The sequence below is a fragment of the Talpa europaea genome, assembly GCF_964194135.1.
Source record: "Talpa europaea genome assembly, chromosome: 14".
NCBI lineage: Eukaryota > Metazoa > Chordata > Mammalia > Eulipotyphla > Talpidae > Talpa > Talpa europaea.
The window spans coordinates 102,541-124,082 of NC_140082.1; the positions used below are offsets into that span (position 1 = coordinate 102,541).

The following is a 21,542-nucleotide window of genomic DNA, read 5'->3' on the forward strand; positions in this document are numbered from 1 at the left end:
CTCCTTGCTCCTAGGGAGGAGCCGTCTGCAGGACCTTGACCACACCCCGGACACGTGCACGGCCACAGCTCGCCCACCCACCGTGAGGGTTAATAAATGAAGTGGAACGTGCTCTCGTGTGAAGCTTTAGTGCTAAAGGTGTTACCCTTCTTCCTGGGGGTGCCTACAGCCCAGCCGGTTGGGCCAGCAGCACCATCCTGCGGAGCTGGCCCCCATGGGCAGGGCTGTAGCGGCCGGGGCTGCCCATGCCTGGGGAGCGCGGGGCCAGGCCGGGCCTTCCTGGGCTGTCCCTGGAGGACACGCCCCTCCTGGGGCTGCAGCTGCGAGGGCAACCGGGATTCACCAGCTGAGACTTCTGCCTCCCATGCAGGGCAGGGCTGGGCCAGCTGTAGAGAGGGGACGGCATCAGCAGGGACGTGGGGGCTGAGGGCAGGTGGGGCAGACACCTGCACCCCAGCACACCGACCCCCAGACTGTGGGCCCACGGGGTGCTGCCCGCCTGCCCCCATTCTTCCTGGCGGACAGCACGGTCACCCACTGCCCACAGAGAGGCCGGCGCCAGGCCCGGGTACCTCTGTCTGTCCGCGGGAGAGAAGCACAGGACGGCGCTCTTCCACCTGTGCACGGCGGGGTACTGGCCGGGGTCCACATCCACGTGCTCCAGAGCCGCCAGGACATCCCTGTCCAGCTTGGACGGCTCCTCCCTAGGAGCAAGGAGAGAAATAGCTCAGTTCTGGGGCTGAAACCAACCCCCCACCCTGCCCCCTCCCTCGAGCCTGCACTGGCTGCGCAGGGGGCACCGGTCAAGGGGCTCAGGGTGACGGGCCCCTCAGTGGCTTCCACTGGGGCAAACTCGCCCCAGGGACGGCTGGTCCCCGCTGGGGTGGACTCTGCAGGCCCCGCCCTACCTCCCCATTTGGGCCCCCCAGGTGCCTCTTCTCATTCACCCGGAAAGGAAGTGCCTCTGTGTGGGGGCCCCCAGAGGCGGTGAGGATGCGGGGGCAGCTCCCCCGCTCTCAGTCCGACCGAGGGCGAGGAGTCCGTCTGGTGCCAATGCATCCCCCGCCGCCTCAGCTCCCGGCACCGGGGCCTCGTCCCCACCGCAAGTCCTAGGAAAGCCGCTTCCTACGCTCCGCAAGTTCAGCTTAGCAAACTCAGCAGCCAAGCCGGGGACAGGTGGCGGGGAAGCCCCCTCCGCGCCAGGGCCCGGGCTGCTGCTGGGGGGGTGGCGGGGCCCATCCCCGCTGCCCCGGGGGCCGGTGCCGGCAGCTTCTGGGCTTGGCTTCGGCCCCAGGCGTGTGTCGTCCTCCTCGAGAAACGCCCTGACGGAGATGGAGCCACTGCTCCCTGGGGCAGAGAGCGAGAGAGCAGCACCTCAGGGCACAGCCCTGAGCCCAGCCCCCAGTCCCGGGGCGAGGGCAGCCCGAGGAAACCCAGCCTGGCCTGGCTCTGCCCCTCGGAGGCTGGGGTGGGTCCTCATGGGCGCCATGTCCTCACCCAAGGCAGCAGCTTTCTCCGGGGCACAGGCCTCGCCCCCCGGCGCGTGCCGGGCCCTCCTGGCCACGTCCTGCTGGGCAAGGTGCTCCTCCAGCCGCCGCAGGCCCTCCGCGGAGGAGAGGTCCACAAAACAGCCCAGGAAGTCCCAGTACTCGGCCCAGGGGTACTGCAGCTCGTGAGCCAGTTCCCTGGGGGACCAGCCCGGTGTCAGCACAAGCCCGCACAGGCCCCAGGGGTGCCGGGCCAGGCAGACAGGGAGCTCGCAGGGCTGCTCCGGGGTGAGCCGGTCACGGGCGGGAAGGAACCTGACCCCACCTCTTGCTGAGGGACACACGAGGTCAGAGGTCGCAGGTGAGGCCCATGTGAGGCCCCAGGATGCCCCGCTGGCCGTCCCGCCACGGGGGAAGCTGGGGGCGCTGGGCGGGCCCCACACATGGAGGCGCAGGTGCCCTCCCCAACTCCAGGCTGTGAGCCCCGGACCCACAAGGACTCTGAGAAAAGCCCGAGCACCAGCGGGGTTGTGCCTGCCCCCACTGCGCAGCAAGGTCTGTGCCCTTCACCGCCCAAGGGGCCCGGCCCGGCCCCGCCCCGCCCCGCCCGTGCCCAGAGCACCTGCCCACTCGCTCGGCGCCTCGCTCGGGGTCCGACTTCCTGACACTGTGGAAGAGGCCGGCTTTCTCCCGCGGCGGAGTCTTCCAGAGCCTGCGGAAGTCCTCTGCCTGCGGGAGAGCTGGCTGAGCTGCAAGCGCACCCAGCACTGGGGCAGAGGGCTGCAGGGCAGGGGACAGTGCCCTTCCCATGGCCGGTCACCAGGGCTATGCTCTGTGCGCCCAGGTTGGCCCAACACCCGCGGGCCAGGCAGAAGGAAGGGGCCGTGCTCCCCTAGCAGACGCTGGCAACGCCCCAGCACCTAGCCCTGGGCTCCAGGAGTCCTGGCCTTGAGCACAGAGGCTGGACACCTGGCACTTCTGGGCAGTCAGGAGTGGGTTCTAGAAGCTTCCACCACTCACCTTGGATGGACTCAGGGGCCCCACAAAGGCTCGCAGGGTCAGCACAGGGTCTCTGGGGCCGCCTCCCCAGGGGCGGGCGTGAGAGGCCTGGGCTGTCTGGTCCGAGGACCACAGCTCCCCGATCACGGGCGAGGACATGTCCTCCGCCCTCAGCAGCGGCACGTAGTAGTGGCCTGGGGAGACACGCTCGCTGAGCCCCGCTCCAGGGCCCCCAGCCTGCACCTAGCACCTCAAGGGCTCAGACACACCGAGGGGCCCCGCCCCCGCTGGGGAGCAGCTCAGCCAAGAGCTCGGGTGGGTGACCCGTGTGGACGGTGCTGGCATCTGGAGGAACCAAGGTGGGGGGCCGGCGGGGCAGTGGGTAGAGGCAGACACACGCAGTGGTCTTGGAGTGGAGCCCGGGTGGCCTGGCTAGGCGGACACCCAGGCACGAGCGGGTCGGAGGCCCTCAGGCCCTGCCGCACGCTCTGAGGGCATGGGGCGCCAGCTCGGCCCCCAGGGCAAGCCCACACGATGGTGGGGCCCGGGTGAAGCCTCCATTCCTGGACAGGCTGGCCCCGAGGTCGGGCCGGGGTAGTGGGCCCCTGAGAACCCAAGCAAAGGGACTGCCCAGCCGGAGAAGGCGCCTCCAGCCCAGAGCCCCGCCCAGGGTGCCCAGCCGCGGGGGTGGGAGGGAGGGTGCCCGTCTTGGCCAGGGTGGGGCAGGGCAGCAGGGAGGCGGCCCCGAGGGCCAGGGGAAGCTCCTGACAGACCAACCCCTGCAGCAGGGACTCAGACTGGCTGCTCCTGCTCCTCGCTGTGCCGACGAGACGGCCCCGAGGGGTGGGAGACCCCGGCCCACTGGCAAGCACAGTCCCGACTCCCTGCTCTGGGAGGGCCCCGGCCGCAGGGCAGGGCCTCTGGGAGGACGGGGGCAGCCCGGAGGCAGGAGTGGCCGTGGGGAATGGAGGGCTCAGCGCCAGCCCACTTGACCTCACCCTTTAAATACTCTCTGATCCGCTCCTTCAGCTCCACAGATTTATTTTTGCTTCTTTCGCAAATAACCTATTTAAAAAGCAAGCCACGTGAACACTCGGAATCCGACCACGTTTTTGCGTCACTAAAATCCAATAAAGACAAATTCTGGTCATCAAAACAAGGGTGTGACTGGAGACTATCTGGACAGCACATGCCTTCTTCTGGAATGTTCTGTAACACTAAGGAGCCAGGACCAGGTCCAGGGCCAGGAGGCGGCCTCTGCAGGCGCAGGGCAGGGGGACACCCTGGGGCCCAGGGCGCTCTGGCCGCCCGTGGGATGAGAGGGGACCCCGACCCAGCGCGGACACAAGTGCTGGGGCGTCACAGCTGTGGGAACTGACTCCTCGGCCCTCAGAGAACCGCAGCGACGAGGCGTTCCGCGAGACGCGGTGAGAAGCCGGCCGGAAGGAAGGGAGCAGGAGCAGAATCCCCGTCTCACCGAGGTCACAGCAGTGGAATTCTTCAGGAAGTGCCCTGACGGCGACGCGCCCTGCGCTGAAGCCGGCTCCCAGGCCGTGCCTCACACTGCAGGCCTGCGTCGGAGCCAGAGCCACCCACACAGAGGCCACTCCCGGGTCCCGTGGCACCAGCACTCGGGCGGGCGGGGAAGGCCTCCCTCTACCCTCGCCAGGCCCACGCCCGCCCTCACAGCTGCTCCCTGCCCCACAGGGCACCTTCTGCTCGGCCTGCACGGCCCCTCTCGTCCTGCCCAGCCACATGCCCACCAAGGCAGGCCCAGCCCAGCCCGGCGCCAGTCTGTCCTCTCTGCCCCAGATGGCCGAGGGCGCCTGAAGGACTCAGCTGCAGCAGGGAGCGCGGCCCCTGCCTCGGGGTGGCGGTGGGTACTCACATCTTCGGGGGTTTTGTCCTGTTTGTTTCTCGGGTTTGTCACGATTAAAGGGTGTGAGGACAGCACGTTGACGACGTCTGCGTGCCCAAATTTACAAGCAAAGTGCAGCGGCGTATCGTAGGCCTGAGGAAAGGAGGAGACGCTGCTGACCCCACTTGGGTCCCCAGGGCCGCCCTCGGGCACAGCAGCATTCAGTGACACAGTCGAGAGCCAGGGCCCACGGAGGACGCTGCCTCTGTGAACAATCTGCCAGCAGCGGCTCCCTTTGGCCAGGCCTGTGGGCGCCTGGGTCCAGTGGGCATCCCCACAGCTGCTCCGGGTGGGCCTGGCTCCCTTGGGGTGAGCGGCAGCCGCAGGGACCCACCTCCTCTCAAAGCAGCCTGGGCACTGCGGGGAAGGCATCCACACCCGCTCCTCAGGAGGGGTCCCTGCCCCGACTCCCCACGCGACCCCTTCGCCTGGGCCTATGGGAACTACACTGCATGGCCACCACAGCTCAGGCACAGCCTGTCCACCCCACGCACCCACCGGGGCCAGGACAGGCCTGAGGACCCCCAGGGCAGCAGGCTCCAGCCCCGCGTCCCTGGCAGGCCTGCCCGTTCCCCGTGCCACTCCCCTGAAGGCCCGGCTACCCGCACACCCCTGCCCAGCGCAGCCCACATCTTTGCGCCAGCCCTGCCTGCCCCAGCCCTGCCAGAGCGGGGAACCTCCCAGTCAAGGGCCGACGCCAGCATCAGGCACACAGGCCGCCCCATCTGCCCCGACTCACCTGCCTTGCCACTAGTGCGAGGTGTCCCACCTGTGATGATGTCTGCAGAACGTCAGGCCCCCCTCGAGCTCCACGAACCTGACCCCAGGCCTGCCCTCACTCTACACCCTGCAGTGAGTGTGTGTCCACCCAGCTGGCGGCTTTCGGCCACAGACACAGGAGCGCGTGGGGCATGGATTCCTGGGGGGGCTCAGGGCACAGCCAGACTCCATCCTCAGCCATGGCGCCCCGGACATCGGCGCAACTGGGAGTGCACGCAACTGGGAGCCCAGCAGCTGGGCCTCACGCCACCACACCCCCCGCATAGCTGCATGGATTCTGCTGCTCCAAATCCTCACTGAGGCCTCACGTACGGTGGAAACCATCCACTGGCACTGCTAACCCCACGTGGGCAGTTTCCAATGTGACGCTCAATGGGAAGAAACCATGTGCACGGGACATGGGAAGGTGCCAGAGCTTTCTGATGTCCCTTCAGCCTGGGCACCACACCCAGCTCAGCCTGCCCAGCCCAGGCCTCCGGACAGCCAGGAGGGTGGGTGTGTGGAGCAGCAGGGCAGGCCCAGGGCAGGGATGCAGCTCACATCACAGCACAAGCCTCGCTCTGATGAGACCATCCCCGCCCCCCGCCGCTGGGCACACCTGTGTCCCGCCCCCCGACCCCCACCCTGCACACACCGCCTTGTCCGGGGTGTTCAGGTACAGGTCGACGACGTAGCAGACGCGCTTCTGTAGCATGTGGGGGTCGTCGTCTGGGTACATGAGCCGCATGAACTCGGGGTCTTCCAGGGTGTCCAGGGTCAGCTGGCATATGTGGGCCTGGCCCTCCTTGGCGGCCACGTGCAGGACGTTGTACCTGCACCCCTCCTGAGGAAAGCAGCAGACCTCAGCTCCCGCCGGGCGCCACCAACCGCTGCCGGGTCCGGGCACACGGGCAGGCTTACCTGCACAATGGTCGGGTTATCCCCGGAGCCGATCAGATACCGCGGGTTGCTCCAGACAAGGTCGGAAAAGGCCTCGCCCTCTCCCTGCTCCACCGCTCTCCGCAGCTTGGCGGTGAGGTCCTGCGTGCGGGGGTTTCTGTAGCTGTTTGCTCGCTCCCTGTTTGCAGCTTCTGGCTCGGACGGGCACAGACCATCTGACAGACAGGATTTAGGGATGCTGACTCCACCAGTGCCAGCCCCACCACCAGGCACCCTCTGGGCCAGAAAGGCCTCCTTGAGGCTGCATCCAGCTGGGTCAGCGCACGCAGACCCTGACCCAGCACTCCATGGACGATGCCTGCTGTGCTGTGTAGGCGGCGACAGCAGCACAGCCTGGCTGCATCCTGCTGGGGCGGCTCAGGCTGCAGGCAGGGAGCCCAGCAGGACCCACAGCGACCCTGCTAGAGCCCCTGGTCTCAGCGCTTTAGTCGCACCTGAACCTGTGCGAGGCCACTCCAGTGGGGTTTTCAGACTGTGAGGATGGAGATCTGTGACCAACATCATTGGGACTCCACGTAGAAGACCTAAGGCTGAGCCCGGGGCAACGGATGGGGGCAGCTGGGACTCTCCACGGAAGGAGAGGGTCTCCCCCAGAAAGCCCAGCAGCTGAGGGAGTGGGACCACCAAGAGCTATGGGGGACTCGAATGAAGTCAAAGGCACAGGCTGGGTTTGTGTGCCCAACAGGCAGTGGGAGGAGGTGGAGACAAAGGCGGCAGTGAGGAGGGCTTGCTGTCCAGCCCCAGGACAGACTGACCCGCTCTCCTCGGCTGTCCACAGCCAGGCCCAGGCATACTACTCACCGGTAAGCTGCAGAGAGCTGGTGCCGCAGGTGAGGAACGCGGCCACCAAGCGTCTACAGGGGAGTTGGACACACGCACCAGAGGGAGTCACAGCGGGACTTACCTTTGAAGCCACCGTTGGCAGAGATGGGCGCTGCCTTCACGGGAGATGCTGGTGCAGAGGTTTTGTTTGGAGAAGGGAAATAATCAAAAATTCCCCTAGCAAACTTCTCAGCGTCTTCTCTACTTGAATAGGCTTTAAATCGGGACCCTTTCATCATTTTGACAGCTTGCAGTGCCTCCTTTTTATCTTCATAAACATGAATCTTTTCTGCAAGAGCAAAGCAATGAAGGAAAATTAAAGACATGTAGCTGGGCCAGGTCATCTCCACCCAGAGTTTGACAAGACGCTGCGGCTCCCCAGGGCCTGACTGCTCTTCTGATGTTAATGTTTCAGAGCTTTACTCCTGAAGAAAAAAACTTAGCCAGGGTGGTGCAGAGGTTAAGTTGCAGCACTAGGAAGCCACCTGCAGCACGAGTTCGATCCCTGGCCAGGGAGCTGACCCACAGGACACAGCAGACCTCTCCTGTCTCCCCGCTGCTCCCCTCAGCAGTGTGTTTCACTGGATCCGCCTGTTCTACCCCCCACTATGTCTCTGGGGAATCCTCTCACCCCCGCACCTCTGGCCTGTACCCCAGTTCTTGCATGCATAAATAAACCTTAAAAAAAAAAAAAAAAAAGGCAGTGGGCCTCCCTGGTGGCGCAGCGGTTGGGCGCTGGGCTGCAAAGCTTCCCATAGCCTCTGCAGCATTGGTTCGATCCCCGGCCGCCGGCGAGGTTCCCACATGGTGCGCAGACCTCTCCTGCCGCGCCCGCTGCTCCCCTCAGCAGTGTCCTTCGTCACTCTGCCTGTTCTGCTCCCAGCTCTGGCTCTGGTGAATCCTCTCACCCTCCCGCACATCTGGCCCATACCCTGGTTCTTGTATAAAATAAATAAATCTTTTTTTTTTTTTTTAAAGGCAAGTTAAAAAACTGACAATAGGAAACAATGCCAGAGAATTTTAGACAAGATTTTGAGTTGGGAATGCCTTTCTGAGCACACCAAGAAACTTAAAATACTTAAAGGCAACAGTTCCCATTATGTAAAAAATCACAGTTCTATAAGGAACCACCATATCGAGTCCTGACTCAGCTCGCACACACATAAAACACAAACAACAGGGAACTTATAAGACCGTGTCCACGGCCCAGTAAAAATGGCCAATGGGTGTGACAAGGGCTTAGGGCGAGAGGGTGGCTGATGGCGCGAAGGCAGCCTGGCTGGTGAGGCAGAGGCCCCGCACTCGGCAGCTCAGCGGCAGTCGCTGTGACCACAGGGCAGAGGCGGCTCCTGTCCTCCTTTCTCAGCTAGGACGTGGGCTCAGTGCCAAACTGCAGAGACTGGGAAGTTTTCTCCCGCACAGTGGACTGTGGTGTGTTTGGAGGGCAGAAGCTTTCAGTTCTGCCTCACTTCCGAGCCTCACACACTTGGGCAGGAGTGTAAGCAGACGCAGCTGCTGCAGAGGCAAGTGTGCAGGGTCCTCAAAGAACAGAGACATCAAGCAGTCCAGCACACCCTTGTCTGGACACGCACCCGAAGCACGGGAAAGCTCTGGTCTGAGAGACACACACCCTATACCCAAGGCAGCACTGGTCACAGCACAAGCCGTGGAAACAGCCCAAGCACCAGGCATGAGTGAGTGAGTGAAGATATGGTCGGCACTCAATGGAGCACGACTCAGCTGTAAAAAGGTGTACTCCTACCATTTGCAAACACGTGGATGGAACTGGAGGGGATGAAAGACATCCCAGACAATTTTACTCATGTGGAACATACAAAGGAACAGACAAAATTAAACCAAAGCAAACCCTAGAAATCCGACTGCAGAACGAGGCACTGGGGTTTGGGGGGTTGGGGCAGGACACGCTGAACTATGGAGGATTATTGGTGTTTTGGTGGTGGATGTGGTGTGACCACATACATCTGACCTGTTTCCCTGAGACACAGACTGTGTTATAAACCAACATTATAGCTCAATTTAAAAAAAAAAACAAAACCTTATCTTTTCACCTGACACTTCTACTTACCACTTTTAAAAAATTAAAAGTAATGTACACCTAAAGGACCTATACAAAGAAAACTATAAACACTGTTAAAAAAAATAGAAGACACAAAGAAATGGAAAGACATTCCCTGCTCATGGATTGGAAGAATAAACATTATTAAAATGGCCATCCCACCAACAGCAATATACCGATTCAATGCTATTCCAATGAAAATTTCAATGTCATTCTTCAAAGAAATAGAACAAATATTGATGAAATTCATATGGAATCACCAAAAACCCCAAATAGACAAAGCTCTCCTGAAAAAAAAAGAAGGGAATGGAGGCCTCACACTCCCAGACTTCAAACTATACTACAAAGCCATGATCATCAAAACTGCATGGTATTGGAACAAGAACAGACATACAGACCAATGGAGAATAGAAAATCCAGAAATAAACCCACAGATTTATGGTCAACTAATCTTTGACAAAGGAGCAAAGACTATGCATTGGAGCAAAGAAAGTTTGTTCAATAAATGGTGCTGGGAAAACTGAGCCGCTACATGCAAAAGAATGAAACTTGACCACTACCTCACACCATACACAAAAATCAACTCAAAATGGATTAAAGAACTAGACATAAGACCTGAAACCATAAAATACATAGAAGGAAATACAGGCGAAACATTACGTGATTTGCACATCAAAGACATCTTTACAGACACATCACCCAAAGCAGTGATAGTGAAGGCAAAGATCAACAGCTGGGACTACATCAAATTAAAGAGCTTCTGCACAGCAAAAGAGACAATAACAAAAACAAAGAGAAACCCCACCAACTGGGAGAACATTTTTGCACCCAACACTAATGATAAAGGACTGATCACAAAAATCTACAAAGAGCTGATGAGACTCAACAACAACAAAGAAAATAATCCCGTCAAAAAATGGGCAGAAGAGCTAAAAAGAAACTTCTCTGAAGAGGAAATGCAAGTGGCCAACAGGCATATGAAAAAATGTTCACCATCACTCGTAATCAGGGAAATGCAAATCAAAACTACCATGAGATGCCATCTCACACCAGTGAGAATGGCACATATTAAAAAAACTAGCAACAAGAAGTGTTGGCGAGGCTGTGGAGAAAAAGGAACTCTCCTGCACTGCTGGTGGGAGTGCAAACTGGCCCAACCACTATGGAGAACTGTGTGGAGATTTCTGGACCTACTAAACATAGAGCTTCCATAGGATCCAGCGATTCCACTCCTAGGTATTTACCCAAAGGACACAGAAACATCCATTCCAAAGAGCACCTGCACCCCTATGTTTATAGCAGCACTGTTTACAATAGCTAAGCTTTGGAAACAACCCAAATGCCCAAAAATAGATGACTGGATCAAGAAGAGGTGGTACATATACACCATGGAATATTACTCAGCATTCAAAAAAGATAAACACATGCCATGTGCAGCAACATGGATGGCGCTGGAAGGGATCATGCTCAGCGAAATAAGCCAGAAAGAAAAAGAAAAATACCGGATGGTCTCACTCATAGCAGGAATCTAGAAAACCTAAATAAGGGACCAGGAAAATGAATAACTATAAGAAAGTGAAATCAAAATCAACAAAAAACTATGAACCAGAGACACTCTATGGGGGGTTGGGGGCGGGGAGGGGAGGGATTAGGGTCAAAATAAGGGGGTTGCAATTGTATGGGGAATATAAAAATAAAATTTATTAAAAAAAAAAAAGTAATGTACACCTGAATATATATTTGTTATATTTAAATGAAAATGTTAAAGATAAGGGCCTCTCTGGTGGTGCAGCAGGTTGAGCACAGGACTGTGAAGCTGTCCGCAGCCTCTGTAGCATGAGTTTGATCCCCTGGTCAGCCAGGGAGCTACCCACCCGGCGCAGCAGATCTCTCCTGTCTCCCCACTTCTCCCCTCAGCAGCGTGTTTCAGTTGATCTGCCTGTTCTGCTCCCCACTCTGTCTCTGGTGAATCCTCTCACCCCCTGCACCTTTGGCCTAGACCCCAGTTATTATACGCATAAATAAATAAATCTTTTAAAGAAAGAAAATGTTAAAGATAAAAACCATCTTAACTTATACAGACGTGAAACAGAAGGGTCTGGGTGATACACAAGGTTACTAAGGGTGACATCCAGATTTGGGTGAGGGGAGGGAAAAAGCCTCAACTTTACTTTGTAAGTCATACATGTAATATAGTCATAAACTTTTTTTTTTTTTTAAACACTAAGCTTGGTATTGCTTTATTTATTTATTTAATTTATACAAGCACCAGAGCGAGAGCGGGGAACAGAGCAGGCAGGCAGAAGGACCGAAGAACACTGCTGAGGGGAGCAGCGGGCGGCAGGAGAGGTCTGCACGCCATGTGGGACCCTCCTTCGGTGGCCGGGGAGCAGCCGGGGATCGAACCGGCTGCAGAGGCTGCGGGCAGCTTCGCAACCCAGCGCTCAACCGCTGCGCCACCGGGGAGGCCCTAGTCATAAACTTTTTATAATAAAGGTTGAAAACAAACAGAAACTGCAACATGATCTCACTAAGTTTTCTTTAAAAAACGCTCATCAGCCCCAACACATGCCGTGTCCACCCGGTCTCCCCTCGGCGTCACCACCACGACATGACTCCTGGCTTCATAGCCTTGGGCTCTCACCAAGCCCCTCCAGGGCTAGCTCAATTCTTTTCTTTTTTTAAAAGATTTATTTATTCATGCATACAAGAACCAGGTTACAGGCCAGATGTGCAGAAGGGTGAGAGGGTTCACCAGAGACAGAGCGGGGAGCAGAACAGGCAGCCTGACAGAAACACACTGCTGAGGGGAGCAGCGGGCGAGACAGGAGAGGTCTGCCACGCCATGTGGGTATCTCCCTAGCTGGCCGGGATTAAACCAGCACTACAGAGGCTGCAGACAGCTTCACCGCGCTGTGCTCAACCACCTGTGCCACCAGGGAGGCCCAAAAAATTGCAATTCTTGATGCTGAAAATGATTTCTGCTTTCATCAGCCACTTGCTGTAACAAACGGCGCTGAGATATACTGAACTGAAAAAGCAATGATTAACCGCCAAAAGGCAGCCGGCCAAAAAAATATTTAGAAGTAGAGTAAACCTCATAGAAGCCAATGCTCGGAAATAAATCACATAAAGGTTTATGACAAAATTCAGGAAAGTGCTCACAAAAGGCTGACAGTGGCTACCCAGGGCTGAGGAGAGCACGGTGGGAAATCCCCCAGCCCCCTTGTAGCTCGTGATCTCCAGAATCGCCTCTCCCTGCTGGCTGCGCCCCTCTGGGAAGGAAGCCTCACCTGCTATGCTACTGCTTCTCAGGGGTGCGTCCTCGGGCGCCGGGCACACGCCATAGAACACAGGGGGCTCCGCGGGGGTCCCCACACTGCTCCTGCAGCCGGCTGCACGGAAGGGTGCGGTGCTGGCCTCTGCAGTCACAGCATCCTCCTCCGGGGGGTTCAAGCCCACGCTGTAACCGAAGTCTCTGTCTTCAGCAAGGCCGGCCTGCTCAGCTGGGACCCCGACAGCAGGGTGAAGACCCCGCTGGGCGTCCGGGCTGAGAGAGGGGCCTCCTGCAGCCTCCTGCTCGGGGCTGGCGCCAGGCAGGGCGCTCCTGTGCTCCAGTAACGCCCGAGCCAGTTTCTTCTCAAAAATGAACCTGGTAGTTGACGTAATGGGGCCGCATCTCAACCCATTCTTGACAATTTCCTCTCTCAGGTCGTCCGGGTTCAAGAGCTTCAAGCGCGCCAAGATGGCGTCCATGGTCACCCCACCTAGGACGAGAGGGCACATGATGGCCGCGAGCGCCTCTCCTCTGCCAGAAAGCAGGCACAAGAAGCAAGCCTCGACGTCTGCCCCCACCCAGAGTCTCCCCGAATTCCCCGGAGCCCACGCGCGGACTGTGAGCCCCCACAGGTCCTGCCTGTTAGCCTCTAGTGACCCAGGCGCTATCAAGGCCAGTGGCTTCGGTCACCGGGAGGCCCCATGGCCCCGCACTGGACGCTGCCCTGGCCCCCGAGGCAGCAGTGCTGGGGGTTGAGGCCACTCAATGCTTCGTGGTCTAACTTGGAGTGAAGCCCCCGGAGGCAAGTTGACCTGTAACAGGACCGCAAGCCAGGAGTTGGAAGTGGGCCTGGCGACCCGGGCAGTGCGGCCACTGAGCTGCGACAAGGAGGCAGAAGACACAGAGGCACAGGAGGGCCCGCGCACCACCCAGGCCAGACCTGGAGAGGAAGAAGGGACACCGCAGAGCGGAGGGAGAAGATAAGGCGCGCTGGCATACACATGGCGGGAGCCCAGGGTGAGGGGCTGAGGCCTGTATTTGTGGTGGGCAGACCCGAGGCCCACACAGAACCAGTGCCCGCTGCAGCTTGGCACCAGCAGGGGCCACTAAGGTGACCATCTTTGCTTTGTGCACTTGTTTAAAAATCTTAGGGTGCGATTTCTTGCCACCCAGCTGCAAGAGGAGGTCAAAGCTGGCTGTCACTACCTGCAAAGGGGCTATCAGTCTTTTACACGGTGAACGTACCACACAGCCCCCTCTAGATGGGCCGGGTAACCTGAGGGGGTCTTCCTAACCTCAGGACCCCATCAGGAGGTGGATTCCCCCACACCAGAGGCGGCTAGGTGGTGGCGCCAGGACCCAGGGAGGTCGAGGCCACGCAAGGCAAGGGGAGGGCGTGGGGGAGGGCGCCGTCAGCCCGGGCCACTTGCCACACCAGACCGCGTCCTGAGGTGACGCCGCACTGACAGGAAGGGAGCTCTGTCCTTGCACAAGCAAGTCCTAAATGGAACCACACACTCCACGACCTTGGGCAAGTGATTTAAACTCTTCATCTATAAAACGGACGTACCAGGGCCTCCCCGGTGGCGCAGCGGTTGAGCGCTGGGTTGCGAAGCTGCCCGCGGCCTCTGCGGCGCCGGTTCGATCCCCGGCTGCTCCCCGGCCACCTGAGGAGGGTCCCGCATGGTGCGCAGACCTCTCCTGCCGCCCGCTGCTCCCCCCAGCAGTGTCCTTCATTCCTTCTGCCTGCTCTGCTCCCCGCTCTGGCTCTGGTGAATTCTCTCACCCTCCCGCGCTTCTGACTGTACCCCGTCCTTGTATAAATAAATAAATAAATAAATAAATCTAAAAAAAAAAAAAAAAAAACGGACGTAACAACAGCTCCCTTCCCCGGCTGCAATGACAAGTGGATAAAATTGCACGTGTGGGCCTCCCTGGCAGCACAGTGGTTGAGCGCCGCGCCGCGAAGCTGTCCGCAGCCTCTGCAGCACCAGTTCGATTCCCTGCTGGCCAGGGAGAACCCCACATGGCGCAGCGGACCTCTCATGCCTCTCCTGCTGCTCCCCTCAGCAATGTCTTCAGTCTGTCTACCTGTCCTGCTCCCCGCTCTGGCTCTGGTGAATTCTCTCACCCTCCCGCGCTTCTGACCTGTACCCCAGTTCTTGTATAAAATAAATAAATCTTTTAAAAAAATTAAAAAATAAATAAAATTGCACATGTGACGTCTGCATCACTTTCTGGCACCAGCAAATCACCCGTAACATCAGCTTCAAGACTTCGAAGCTGGGCCTCCCCTGGTGGCGCAGAGGTTGAGCGCTGGGCTGCAAAGCTGCCTGCAGCCTCTGCAGCGCTGGTTCATTCCCCGGCCACCGGCGAGGGTCCCACATGGCGTGACAGACCTCTCCTGCCTCACCCGCTGCTCCCCTCAGCAGTGTATTTCGTCACTCTGGCTCTGGTGAGTTCTCTCACCCTCCCGTGCTTCTGACTGTACCCAGTGCATGTATGACTACATAAATAAATCTTTAAAAAAAACAAAAAACAAAAAACTTCGAAGCTGTTGTACCGTAGAACCCCAGTTCTGCAGAATGGCACTGAACAAACACCTGTGCCCTCTGTTGCTAACATCCTCAGACCCGCGAGCACGCATCTGCCCGTGCGGGCGCAGAGGGAGGATGAAGCAGAGGCCGGCAGCCAGTCACCAGGGAGCGGGTGGGTGTGGACAGTGAACCTGACCCGAGAGTGACTTCTCCACCTGACTGTGCAGGCCTTGATTTTCAGAGATGCGTCTGGGATTCAGATGCTCAATAAAAAACGGGGAGAGACTCCCCAAGTGGACTACAAACCAAAACAGATGGGGTCAGCAGGCTGCAAGTCAGAGATTGGCGGGCATCCCCGGAATGGCCTGTGCTCCAAAGCCCAAGAGGGCCTGGCTCATCTGAGGCTGAGAGCCCGCTCCCCGCTTGACAGGGAGGGCAGGGGAGGCCTGGGCGGGGAGGGGCAGAGAAGTCCTGAGGCTCTGTGGGCAAGAGGTCTCTCAGCCACTCACGGACACCACAGGCAACGCATGTCCCTGAGAGACGTCATCACTGACAGGTGGGTGTGGACAGGCTACAGGGCAGCCGGCCACACATGGGCTAGACGTGGACGCCAGCTGGACACCAAGAACGCGGCACAGACAAACACCAGGCCCCTGGGAAGCGAGCTGGGCGGTGGGTGCATCTCACGCCCTGATTTCCTGATGCGCAGGGGAGCCTGAGCATAGGCTTGGGGAAGTGCTCAAAGGCTGGGCCCAGGTCCTGCGGCCATTCCCTACTTGTGCATCGCGCGTGTGGCCCACGGGCACCTCTCGCACAGGCACTCCCGGTCACTCGCACAATCACCCACCACCGCCGAGGTCCCTGCTGCTGCCCTCCGCAGCCACGTCCAAGCTCCTCAGGTCCTCAGTCCCGGCCTCTGCAGCCACTGCCTGTCCCGCAGCTGCACCGCACGCACGTGAGCAGGGGAGCGCGAGGGCGGGAGCACCGCCCAGGCGCCCCAGTGCAGCTCATGCTCCTGACCCACGTGCCTTCAGGCTGCTTCCAGTTTTGGCAATTCCAGACAAATTATTAATAATCGCATATGGATTTTGTCTAAACAGTCCCGTTTCTCTAGGCTAAAGGACCAGACATTCAGAGCGAGTTTAAGCGCCGAGGAACCACCAGGGTGGTAGTGTCGGGACTTGCTCTCCGCCCCCTCCGGAGTGCTGGTCATGGATCCTTGTGGGTCTGGTTTGTCCTTCACTACTGGCCAGTGACGCTGGTCATCTCCTCACATGTCCATTTCTTTGTGCCACTTTCATTAGTTTTTACAAATACAAAATTATTCCAAAATTAAAAGCCAAAAATTAGAAATTTTTAGAGAAAACAGATTGACCCAAACTGCCCCTCAGCCTGTTCCCTAGAGCCATACACGCTGCCCGCTCTGAGTCGGGCATTTTCAGTGCGTCCTGCCTGAGGCCTCAGCAACACGGCCTGAGCAGCTGGACGCCAGCTGCTCACTACAGGCGAGGGGCTGAAACAGTCTGCAGCCCCCAGCACAGGGGGGCTGGGCCCAGGCCTCAGGCCTATCCAGCCGGCCTCTGCCTCCTGCTTGTGCAACTTCCCAGGGCCATGGTACAGATGCAAGGCCAAGCCTTGGGATGTCAGTCACCCCAAGGCCCCCATTAGCCCTAAGGTTTGGGGTGAGGGGGAGAGCAATATGCTTTCTGCTAATAAAGTTCCACCTCCGATCAGGGCGTGTGAAGAACTCGTTCACCCTCCTGACTCAGGCAAGGAACCAGAGCTGCCACCTTAGCAAGGGGCTGGGACACACAGGTGTAGGACCTAGGGCGTGACTGTCACGTGCCAGACGCCAGCATATAACACTCTTTCCTATCTGTGTGACGATGCCTGAGTTCCCCCAGGTCTCACCCAGAACACCAGATTCAGGCAGGGAGGGGAGATGCGGGCCACAGAGGGGGCCCAGGCCCAAGGAGGGAAACCAACCCAGCCTGGGGAGGGGGTCCAGGACAGGCAGAGGTCCAGGTCAGGGGGGCGTGGGGGTCCAGGCTGCAGAGGGACCAGGATTGAGGCGTGTGGGGGTGGCCCAGGCCGGGAGGGGGTCCAGGCAGGGAGGGGGCGGGGTGTTCCAGGCTGGGAAGGGGGTCCAGGCAGGGCGGGGGCCGGGTGGTCCAGGCCGGGAGGGGGTCCAGGCAGGGCGGGGGCCGGGTGTTCCAGGCTGGAAGGGCGTCCAGGCAGGGAGGGGGCGGGGTGTTCCAGGCTGGGAAGGGGGTCCAGGCAGGGCGGGGGCGGGGTGGCCAGGGCCGGGAGGGGTGTTCCAGGCCGGGAGGGGGTCCAGGCAGGGGGAGCGGGTGGCCCAGGCCGGGAGGGGGTCCAGGCAGGGCGGGGGCTGGGTGGTCCAGGCAGGGGGATAGGGTGTTCCAGGCCGGGAGGGGATCCAGGCAGGGCGGGGGCGGGTGGTCCAGGCCGGGAGGGGGTCCAGGCAGGGCGGGGGCGGGTGGTCCAGGCCGGGAGGGGGTCCAGGCAGGGCGGGGGCGGGTGGTCCAGGCCGGGAGGGGGTCCAGGCAGGGCGGGGGCGGGTGGTCCAGGCCGGGAGGGGGTCCAGGCAGGGCGGGGGCCGGGTGTTCCAGGCTGGGAAGGGGGTCCAGGCAGGGCGGGGGCCGTGTGGTCCAGGCCGGGAGGGGGTCCAGGCAGGGCGGGGGCCGGGTGGTCCAGGCCGGGAGGGGGTCCAGGCAGGGCGGGGGCCGGGTGTTCCAGGCTGGAAGGGCGTCCAGGCAGGGAGGGGGCGGGGTGTTCCAGGCTGGGAAGGGGGTCCAGGCAGGGCGGGGGCGGGTGGTCCAGGCCGGGAGGGGGTCCAGGCCGGGAGGGGGTCCAGGCAGGGGGAGCGGGTGGCCCAGGCCGGGAGGGGGTCCAGGCAGGGCGGGGGCGGGGTGGCCAGGGCCGGGAGGGGTGTTCCAGGCCGGGAGGGGGTCCAGGCAGGGGGAGCGGGTGGCCCAGGCCGGGAGGGGGTCCAGGCAGGGCGGGGGCGGGTGGTCCAGGCCGGGAGGGGGTCCAGGCCGGGAGGGGGTCCAGGCCCGGGCGGCGGGGCCCGCGAGGCGCGGACGGAGGCGCAGGCCCGGCCCGGAGGCGGCCGGGAGGCGGCGGGCGGCGCGGACCCGCCGGCCGAGCGGCCTTACCTGGGCCTGGGCCTGGGCCCGGGGCGGCGGGCGCGCGGGGCGGCGGGCTGGGGCTCCCGGGGCGGCCCCGGCCCCGCGGCCGCTTCTCCAGCCGCCGCACCAGCCAGCGCACGGCGATCAGCAGCACCGAGGCGCCCAGCAGCTCCCAGGCCAGCGCCGTCCACTCGGCCGCCGCCACCCGCGGCCACAGCATCGCCGCCGCGAGGAGCCGCGCAGGCCCGGCCGCCGCTCCCTCCGCCCGCGGGTCCTGCAGGCGGCGCGCGGGCAGCCCGGCCGGGTCCTGCAGGCGGCGCGCGGGCAGCCCCGGGCCTCGCCCTGGTTTCGGGGCGGGGCTCCTGAGGCGGGGGCGGGGCCTGCGCGGGGCGGGGCCCAATAGGGGGCGGGGTCCGCGGCCGGCGGGGGCGGAGTCTCGGGCGAGGGCGGATCCCGGGCGGGCGGGATCCAGGTTGGGCTGGGACCGGGGCCCGTGGCCCGCGGGCCATGGGCAGAGGTCTGGGCGGGCGGGGGCCAGGGGCAGAGGGCGGGGGCAGGGGGCCGTGGGCGGGGGCGGGGGGCAGGGGGCCGTGGGCGGGGGCGGGGGCGGGGGGCAGGGGGCCGTGGGCGGGGGCGGGGGGCAGGGGACCGTGGGCGGGGGCAGGGGGCCGTGGGCGGGGGACTGTGGGCAGCAGTCTGGGCGGGCATGGGCCAGGCGGGCAGGGGGCCGGGTGGGCAGGCAGGGTCCGGGCAGGCAGGGGGCTGTGGGCAGGGGTCCAGGTGGGCAGGGGCCGGGTGGGCAGGCAGGGGCCGGGCAGGCAGGGGGCTGTGGGCAGGGGTCCAGGTGGGCAGGGGCCGGGTGGGCAGGCAGGGGCCGGGCAGGCAGGGGGCTGTGGGCAGGGGTCCAGGTGGGCAGGGGCCGGGTGGGCAGGCAGGGGCCGGGCAGGCAGGGGGCTGTGGGCAGGGGGCCAGGGCAGACAGGGGCTGGGCAGGCAGAGGGCCACAGACAGGGCGTTCTAGCACTGGCTGGTTCCCGGACTCGCCGCCGGATCCCCCATGGCTTTGCTCCAGCTCCAGCACTGAGCTGGCAGCTCCCTCTCGCCCAGTGCCCTCCGCCTGCAGGGCAGCTCCCGGCCAGAGTGGGGATAGCCTGGGCCGGCGCATCCCTGGCTGTGGCTGACCGGCAGGGGCAGTGGTAGGGCTTGACCCCTAGGACGGAGGGGAGGGCGGAGGCAGAAACCCTGGGAAGCCTCCTGCCCTCCTGCTGTGTAGCGGGAGGCACAGATGGAGACTCTCGGGCTAAACCAACGCCTGGCAAGTGGGTCCCACCCAGGGAGCGGGAACCGGCTGGAGCAGCCCCCACCATAGCCGCCGCCCCCAGGCCCTCGCGGGAGCAGGTGCGACCCCTGCGGTCCCCACAGGTCCCCCACGTGGAGGCACCGGGCGGCGCACCCTGCCAGGAGCTGGAAATCTGCCTCCGGATGAGCCAGGAAGGCGGCACACAGCCACTTCTTACAGCTCTAGGGCAAAGGACGCCGCCATACCTGGTGTGCAGACGCCCCTCTGGACAAGCTGCCGTTTATACTCCAAGTGAGCAGGGGAGGAAGCCAGGTCCAGGATTTTTTGTGTGTCTTTTTGAGGTCCCCGATGTAGGCTGGTCGAGGCCCCTTTGCCGAGTGGATCAGTGCACCGGCTCCCAGACCCTGTCCCCGAGGATGCAGGAGAAATGGGGGCTCCCCAGAGAAAACCATGGCAAAGGGATGGCGCAGAGTGGCAGTGTCAGGGTGGGCCAGGGAGGTTTGATTGAGGAGAGGGCGATCAACTGTTTCCTGCGGCCAGCGCGTCCCGTCTGCGGCTGGCCACGCACAGCCCACACGCTGCCTGGCCAGTGGCAGGAGGGAACATGCAGCTGGGACATTTGCTGCAGCCAGTGTCGTCCAGAGCTGGTTTCTGAGCAGCCCTGGGTACAGCACCTGACAGCCTGACACCCAGCTCTGCTGTGCAGGAGCCCGGCGGGGGGGGGATGGGTCGGCAGGCAGGGGTTGTGGGCGTGCCTGCCCACCTTGGTGTGCTGAGCAGACCCCACCACGCCAGCGCAGGAACCCCAGGCAGGTCGATGAGTCAGGCTGACGTGAGCCTTCTGTGAGCAGGAGCCTCCTTAGGAGGTTGTGGGGCCCGGTGGGGTCCTGGGACATGAGCACCCTCACTGGTTCCAGCTGGAGAGAGCAGAGCTTCCTGGTGGGCTGGCCCAGGAGGGAAGGGGCAGGCCCTGCGGTGGGGAACCCTGACCACCACGGAGCCCCAAGACCCTGCAAGCAGCAAGAAGTAGGCCTCCCTGGTGGTGCAAGGGGTTAAGCACATCACTATGAAACTACCCAGCCTCTGCAGCACGAGTTCCATCCCCGGCCAGGGAATGACCAGACCCCTCCTGTCTCCCCGCTGCTCCCCTCAGCTGTGTATCTCATTGGATCCGGCTGTTCTGCTCCCCACTCTGGTGAATCCTCTCACCACCCCCACACTTCTGGCCTGTACCCCGGTTCTTGTATGCACAAATAAATTAATCTTAAAAAAAAAAAAAAAAAAAAGCTGGGCCCATGTGGAGGGCTTGGAAGTCACGCCATGGGTGGCATGGATCCTATGGCCAGTGGGCAGGGGGTGGGGGTGTCCCTGTGTGACGCGGGGGCCTGTGGGGTCCTGATCAGGTCGCTGTAGAGGGCCACAGACCATTGGGCCCAGCAGTCCCCACACAGCTCCAGAGGGGCGCAGGCGACCCCTGGGCAGAGTTGCCTCCGCCCCTCCGAGAGCTGGGCTTGGGGGCCGCCGGGGAGCAAGGCCCACTGACCCATGCCAGGCCCGCATGGAGACTCCTCCGCAAACAGGAATCTGGACAGAGTTTATGTCGAGATGAAAGTCACTCCAAAATGTTAAAATGGACTTCCCCCAAAGAAAAATGAAGATCTTTACCAAAAAATAGTTTATTGCACAAAATTTAAGGACTTCCCAAGCACGCTTAAGTTTGTAAAAACCAACATGCTGTTTCAGCCACAAGTCGTCGTCATGGCGACCTTGCCCTGCACAGCCAACCGGGCCCTCCGCAGGGCAAGCTCAAGGAGCCCTGCAGCCACCCTCCCAGCCCTCTGGGCCCTGGACACCCGCAGGCCAGCAGCCGTCTGTCCACAGAGGCCCAGCACGCCCCCACGCCCACCCCCGGGGTGCTGCCGGGCCAGGACTCCGTGGCGCCTCCTTCACACACGCCCCCTCACCTCCAGGCATCTTTACCTCCACCCGTGCGCCCAGGCCAGGGCAGGCCGGCTGAGCGGGCTCGGCAAGGACCACCCGATGTCTGACCGTGGGCGCCACCCAGAGGCTCCTGGGAGCCAGTTCCCACCTGGCCCAGTGCCTGGTTCGCGCCTTCCCAACACAGGACAGACTCACGAGGCATGGGCGAGCTGGGTGCCCCGGGGTGCCCACCCAGGGCCCCGCAAGCCTGGCCACCCCCTGACCTCTCTGCGCACGGGCTCCCGCCGTCTGCAGCGTGCTCAGAGCTGTCCTCCAGG

The 21,542-nt window shown here is 61.6% G+C and overlaps 1 protein-coding gene across 1 annotated transcript; it reads right to left on the bottom strand.

Moving 5' to 3' along the window:
* Positions 1–163: 163 nt before the first annotated feature.
* Positions 164–18,205, bottom strand: ANKLE2 (ankyrin repeat and LEM domain containing 2; the record flags this gene model as incomplete). The annotated part of the gene is made up of 13 exons (XM_084253154.1): positions 164–386; positions 573–704; positions 948–1,347; positions 1,498–1,685; positions 2,110–2,216; positions 2,508–2,680; positions 3,485–3,551; positions 4,375–4,497; positions 5,819–6,007; positions 6,085–6,278; positions 7,028–7,234; positions 12,316–12,789; positions 18,013–18,205. 13 exons carry the CDS (start codon positions 18,203–18,205, stop codon positions 164–166), a joined length of 2,670 nt encoding a protein of 889 aa, XP_084109280.1.
* Positions 18,206–21,542: the final 3,337 nt, after the last annotated feature.